The sequence below is a fragment of the Perna viridis genome, chromosome 6 (assembly GCF_037379345.1).
Source record: "Perna viridis isolate PV_CMFRI_1.1 ecotype Kerala chromosome 6, ASM3737934v1, whole genome shotgun sequence".
Lineage (NCBI taxonomy): Eukaryota > Metazoa > Mollusca > Bivalvia > Mytilida > Mytilidae > Perna > Perna viridis.
In genome coordinates this window covers 11,448,253-11,454,320 of record NC_142450.1, presented here as the reverse complement: position 1 = coordinate 11,454,320, position 6,068 = coordinate 11,448,253, and the positions used below count along the sequence as shown (strand labels likewise).

Below are 6,068 nucleotides of genomic sequence, written 5' to 3'. Positions count from 1 at the left end.
TAAAAAAATACGAATATATTAATTGACACTAAAGTAAGAAACTTTATTTTCATCTGTGATGTAAATATTATCTTTTGATAATTTCTAGCATAATTACTTTTCTTTTTTTTATCATACGTAATGAATCCCCATTTCATTGCTGAAGATTTTAACATAGGTTTTGGAATAATGATATGAATGTAGAACAGTCTTTAACCCACCATGTCGTTTTAAATGCTTGTATCAAGTCAGGACCATTGTGTTACAAGCTATTCCATTGGTGTAAAATCAATTTTGACATGACTTGATTATTGACCGGATTATAGTTCGATTATTTTATTGTAAGAAGCATTTTGCAGAAATATTGCAAATTTGTACTTTCTTTAGCATAAAGAGGTATAACTGGTTTTATGATGGAAGCAAAAAAGACATATCTCCATTTGCTTTCATATTTACCATTTTTAAAACAATTGTTATCTTTAAATAATTCAATATAAGAATTTTTGCTGTTACAAACGATGCTGCCGTTTGTATTTCATCTTTGTTACAATGGTTTCCTATCATCTAATAAGGTCATGAACTTTAAACCACGCCCCTTTTAACTCAATGTACCAATGAAATTACCCTGCAGTATGAAAAAAGAATTGAATTCATTGTAGTTTTTGCCAAAATATTAAATTATAGGGAATGCTTCGCAATTAATGCGTAAATCGAATCATAGTTCATGAAACAAGATAATATATTCAGATACTGGTTACGTTCCATATTGGTATATGAACTAGATAGAATTGAAAACAAGTTGAATACCGCTTATCTAAACATTAAAAACTATCAAATAATAAGTAAAGACATGATTATATTTACACCCCCGAACTGGTAACGGTAGATATTTAAAAAAGTTACACACGCACTGCGACATTAAGGATTAATTGGTAAATGAAATTAGTCCTTTCGTTTCGGACTTATATGTGGTCAAAGGATAATGGTTTATTCAACAAAGGTTTCTGTCAATAGCTAACCAAACCTCTCGCTACCATATTGGTCAGTAGTGTTCCGTTAATAGATTGTGTCATGCACACATACCAAAATGTGTTAGCGGTAATATTAAGTAATGGCGATGACATTACACAGACACTCAACTTACATTCGTTTTTGGTACATACCCAAATTATGTCAAGTTCATTATTAAATATTCTGGGATTTCACAAATATAGTATAGTGGTGATGTTTTTTTATTTATATGTTATTTCTTTATTTTAAATAATCTATTTCGGATATATTTGCACCATTTACGCTATATTTATTTAATTTACATGATGATACTTTGCTAAATTGATAATATCGTTAAAGTGCATTTTTTTTATGATGGAAATCTTTTTTTGACTCGTGTCGGGGAGCTGCGTTAATGTTGTAAGACTATTATAGGGCCATACTTTCTTACAATATGTCGGATGACACGTGCGGAGCAGACATGCTTATCCCTCTTATACACTTGATGTCATAAGAGTAAATTTTGGGAGAGATTTATCGTTAGGCGTTTCCCTTATTGTTCATTTTTATACGAAATCTGTTTTATTCGGTTAGCCAAAAGGTGTAGGTAGATCCTCTTTCAAAAACAAACGTCTCATATTGCAAACTTTGATGTGTTGTTCACATGCTTCAATCTGTACATCAACAGCATTAAAACCAAATACTTCTAATTTAAGTTCAAATATAGCGTATACCAGAGGTACGTTAAACCAAAAAAAAAAAAAATAAATAAATAAATAAAAAAAAAAAAAAAAAACGTATTTTAGAAGTTTACATTTACATAGAATAGGTTTCTCAGTCAGTTTACCGAATTAAAGAATCACCTATAGTTTTGATTTTTTTTGATTAAATGAAACACTAAACATATTTATTAGGCGTCTTTTTCACAAATATACCCTCCATTGTGGGTAGTGTCATAGCAGAATATATCATTTAGTTGGTAATGGAAAGATGCAAAAAATTGCATGCAATCCTGTGGTGCCTTGTTGTTTCCATCTGGCATACTTCCAGCAAAGGCAAAGTATGACATCTTCATCATTTGTCCCTTCTTAATCCATCTCCAATCTCCACCGAGTTTATACCGATTAATATTACGTTCACCAACACTGTAGTTAAAACCTATTAAACAATATATTTATTACTATTTAATGGCAAAGCGTACATCGTGAGAAAAGTAAAATATATGAATCTGTTAGAGTTGAAATGAAAATAAAGCAAAGTATTTTAAGATACATAACGTTCTACTCTTGAAGAGTAAAAATAATTAAAATGCCCAAATTAATCTGTTACCTGATTTCATTTGTTTCAGTTCATATTGTAGCAACATAGCTTCTTCCAGCATTTCCAGATTTGCCAAATATGCATTATGATGAGAACAGAGGGCCTGTAAATAGACATAGCATGTTTGATAAATTATAATTTTCATCTTTGTTTGAAATCTTGTGTTATAAGCTAACTTTCCACTATATATTTCTAATACATAAATCTTTTCGAAAAAAGGGATAAAATATATTTAAGGTCATTGGGCGAATTTATTAAATATTGCCATTCAACTATATCCATAAAAGAAACAAAAAAATGAAACTTACGAAAGCTGTGTCTGGTGAAACCTTATGTCGTCGAATCAAATAACAGCCAGTCCCTATACGTTTCCATGGAAATGAACATTTCTCTGATGATGTTAAAAAATAATATAAAATTAATTAAAACTAGACAATTTACTTCTGCTCTACCAAGTAAAACATCAAACAAAACACATCTATCATTTAGGTTGACACACTTCCTATTGAACAGGTCTGGTTTCCAATGCAACGTAAAACATTAAACAGTACGTAAATTTGAGTTTTATTAAATAAAGATTGTTTTCAACACAACAAAATAAAAGTTGAAAAGAAAAAGAAATGAAAATAATAAAAAAGTTCCAAACAGGTAATGAAAAAATGTGATCTACTCAGTGTTCCTTGTTTACGTTTAAAAAAATTAAATGCAATCATATTTTTTAGAAATAAATTATTCTTGGTTGGTCGTAGTTAAGGAATGCGCTTTGTTAATTTATAAATTATAATAAATTTGGTAGTTTAATGTTATCAATAAGCTTTGATTCCATTAAGTCATTTCACTTAAGAAAACAAATTTAAATTCTGTATAAGGCAGTTTTCCATAAGATCTCAACTTAATAAAGATCTGTAATAACATCCATTGATGATAATAATTGCAATAAAAATAAAGCCATAATAGTGTGTATGCTACATTGCATTAGTACCAGTAAGATATGAACCATGGGATGAAAAATAATTATCATTAGTCATAGGTTATCAATAAAATAATATGTTTAACACGTAAGTGTCAGTCCCTGTAAGAATCAGGTAGTAGGTGAAACATTGTATGAAAAAACCGCCATTTTGGAAGTTACAATTGCGCCATCAGAACCAAGGAAAAAAGACAAGATTTTCCATATCATGCTGAGCCATTGAGTTACATTTTTATTGAAACGCAAAGGTAATGAGAGTTTCAAGGGAAGATGACCGTCAAAAACCTCTTTCTTCTACAATTCTATTAAAACATGTCTGCGCAAATTCAATGATGCACAGATCAAATAATTGTTTTTTCAATAAAGATCTTCTAGTGATATTTTATTGTCATATCGGTGGAGTTTCCGATGTATGTTTCCCATTTTGCCTGATTGTAACAAACAACTACACTCAAAAATGTCCTTCTTTTGAACATCACGGTGATCATTTGCGTAGACAGAACCTGTAAATTTAGACATTGGGTCCATAAACCGCCATTTTGCATTTGGGTTCCACTGAAGACAAAACGTAGGACATGCATTCACCATACAACTATTTAAAAGAATCCAGAGCTAAAGTAATGACAACAGTTTATTTAAAAATTGGTTAAATAAAGTAATACCTTACCATCATACCTAAAGCAAGTAGATAATACATGGTGCAAATTACAAAAAGAATTTTTTTTCCAAACTTTTATGAAATCAATCATTACGATAGAATGATTACCAGTACATTATTCTAACGCTCCATATATGTACAAAAAATCAAAATAATGAACGTAATTAAACATAATAACACGAATAGGTTTGGCAGTTTGCTAGTATAAAATATAACATAACACTCGTTGACATCCAAATGAACAATTAAAACAGACTGCATTAACTCATACCGCCATTAAAATTTACAATGAGCATCAACCACTGTAATAATTACCGTGTTACAAAGATATGGATTTACCATATATTTTCTTGTAATAAAATGGAATCTATATCCTCTTATGGAATCATAGGTCAATATAATCGATTTCAAGCAATTGAATATATACAGGCAAAAGTCCATGCAATGTTTGAAATAATCCATAAAATCAATGTTACAGTCTATTTACAAACAAAACTACTATTTCATGGTAAACAAAATAACGTGGGTTGCTTGGTGGTTAGATATGAACGACTACACTATTTTTTTGTATAATTTGTAGGGTACGGAAACCAAAGAAATCAGTTGATGAATATTTATAATAATAAAAAAACCCCAAAATGCTTCAAATATAAGTTTGACTATTTATGTCGTTACTGACGAGAGGAATAACTTTCTTTCAATAACACAAAATTATGTATAGAACTTGTAGTACTTAAATTACCTACCATTATGACATTATGACATTCACAACTCAGGATCGAAAAGTACGCTAACAATATCTTCAAGTAACGTCTCGACATCATTGCTTGTGTAGAACCAAGTTAGTCAGACAATGGATTGTAAAATTATCTTCATTACTTTTATTTACAATAGCGTGTAACATATGGCATTTACATGTATTTGTTCTATAATGTAGATTAAATTTAATATTGTATTGTTTAAATCGAAGCACTTCTTGGCAAATTTCATGTTTATTTTCTATGGTGATATCAGTCGAAAAAAATACGGATTAATTACAATTTAAATCAATATCGAACTCTGAACCCGAATTTTACATTATGACACAGTATTCTATTTTAGCCAAGAAAACCGATCATTTAGCTTGCATAGCTTTACAGTCCTAATTAAGAAGTCCTACAATATAATATCGTTATTGCTTTGTTGTAAAATACTGTAAAAGTATTAATTTCGCGGTTGGTAATTTTCACAAATTTTGTAAACTGAACATATTTGCGGGTGTCAGTTTTCGAGGTAATAAAAAAAATATTGCTTATTGTTCGCGTTCTCCTTTTTGGGTGTTCAAAGCGAAAACACCGTGACAATTCATACTTTTACAATACTTTTGAAATATGTATATATCAATTGATAGTTCATTCAAGTGAATTTTGAAGATATATAGGTATTTATGTACCGCATTTAATTGAAACTTATTACGACTCTACTTCGGCATTGTATACAGCGATGTTAAAAATGTCTGTTATGGGATGCATCTGTATCTAAATGACTAACTGGAAGGCACACACAATACTTATACATGAATTACAGGTGTACTTCAGTTGTCTTTCGTAATGAGTTTTGTTCATACCATTCAATTGTACGGACTAATGTGTTTATTTAAGTCACAAGGAAAAGTCTTTTACTTTTACTGTACATTTTTTCAACCGTAAACAACATGAGTTATATGTATTAACTTTTGTTCTTGTTTGCGTTTTTGTGTTTTTTTGTTTTTGTTTTGGTTGTTTGCTTGTTTTTATACGCCTGTCAAAAGTTTGACAGGGCGCACTATAGCATACAGATATCCGGTGACCGTCCGTCCGTCGTAAACATGTCGCACCGTACCTTGAGAACAAAACAACCAAATTTCTTGAAATTTATCAAAGTGGTTTCTTATGGTTGTCAAACAGTGAAAATCAGATTTAAACTTTTTGAGTAATAGGACTGTGTAACTGAGATATAGGAATTAATTTATTTTCACATGTCGCGCCATATTTTACAAACGATTTATGATTGTTGCTTAAAACATTACACACTAACTATTTATACTTTTCTGAAGATCTCTACATTTTATCAATATTTTATTTTCAAGTTATTGATTTAATTGTAAAAGGTGAAATGTTTCTTTTTCATGTC

The 6,068-nt window shown here is 30.0% G+C and overlaps 1 protein-coding gene across 1 annotated transcript; it reads right to left on the bottom strand.

Moving 5' to 3' along the window:
• Window positions 1-1,873: 1,873 nt before the first annotated feature.
• LOC148613648 (uncharacterized) lies at window positions 1,874-4,807 on the bottom strand. Its single transcript, XM_088587102.1, has 4 exons — window positions 4,673-4,807; window positions 2,598-2,681; window positions 2,299-2,392; window positions 1,874-2,127 (listed from the first exon to the last, which is right to left on the bottom strand). The coding sequence occupies exons 1-4, from the start codon at window positions 4,739-4,741 to the stop codon at window positions 1,880-1,882; spliced, it is 495 nt and encodes a 164-aa protein (XP_088443228.1). The 5' UTR covers window positions 4,742-4,807; the 3' UTR covers window positions 1,874-1,879.
• Window positions 4,808-6,068: the final 1,261 nt, after the last annotated feature.

What these genes read in the sequence shown, in the direction of transcription:
- LOC148613648 (XM_088587102.1), bottom strand. Translation starts at nt 4,741, where the DNA reads ATGATGTCGAGACGTTACTTGAAGATATTGTTAGCGTACTTTTCGATC. An exon ending in TGAGTTGTGAATGTCATAAT is followed by an intron (nt 2,682 to 4,672) that starts GTCATAATGGTA and finishes TTAACATCATCA; the next exon opens with GAGAAATGTTCATTTCCATG. An exon ending in TTTCACCAGACACAGCTTTC is followed by an intron (nt 2,393 to 2,597) that starts GTAAGTTTCATT and finishes GTCTATTTACAG; the next exon opens with GCCCTCTGTTCTCATCATAA.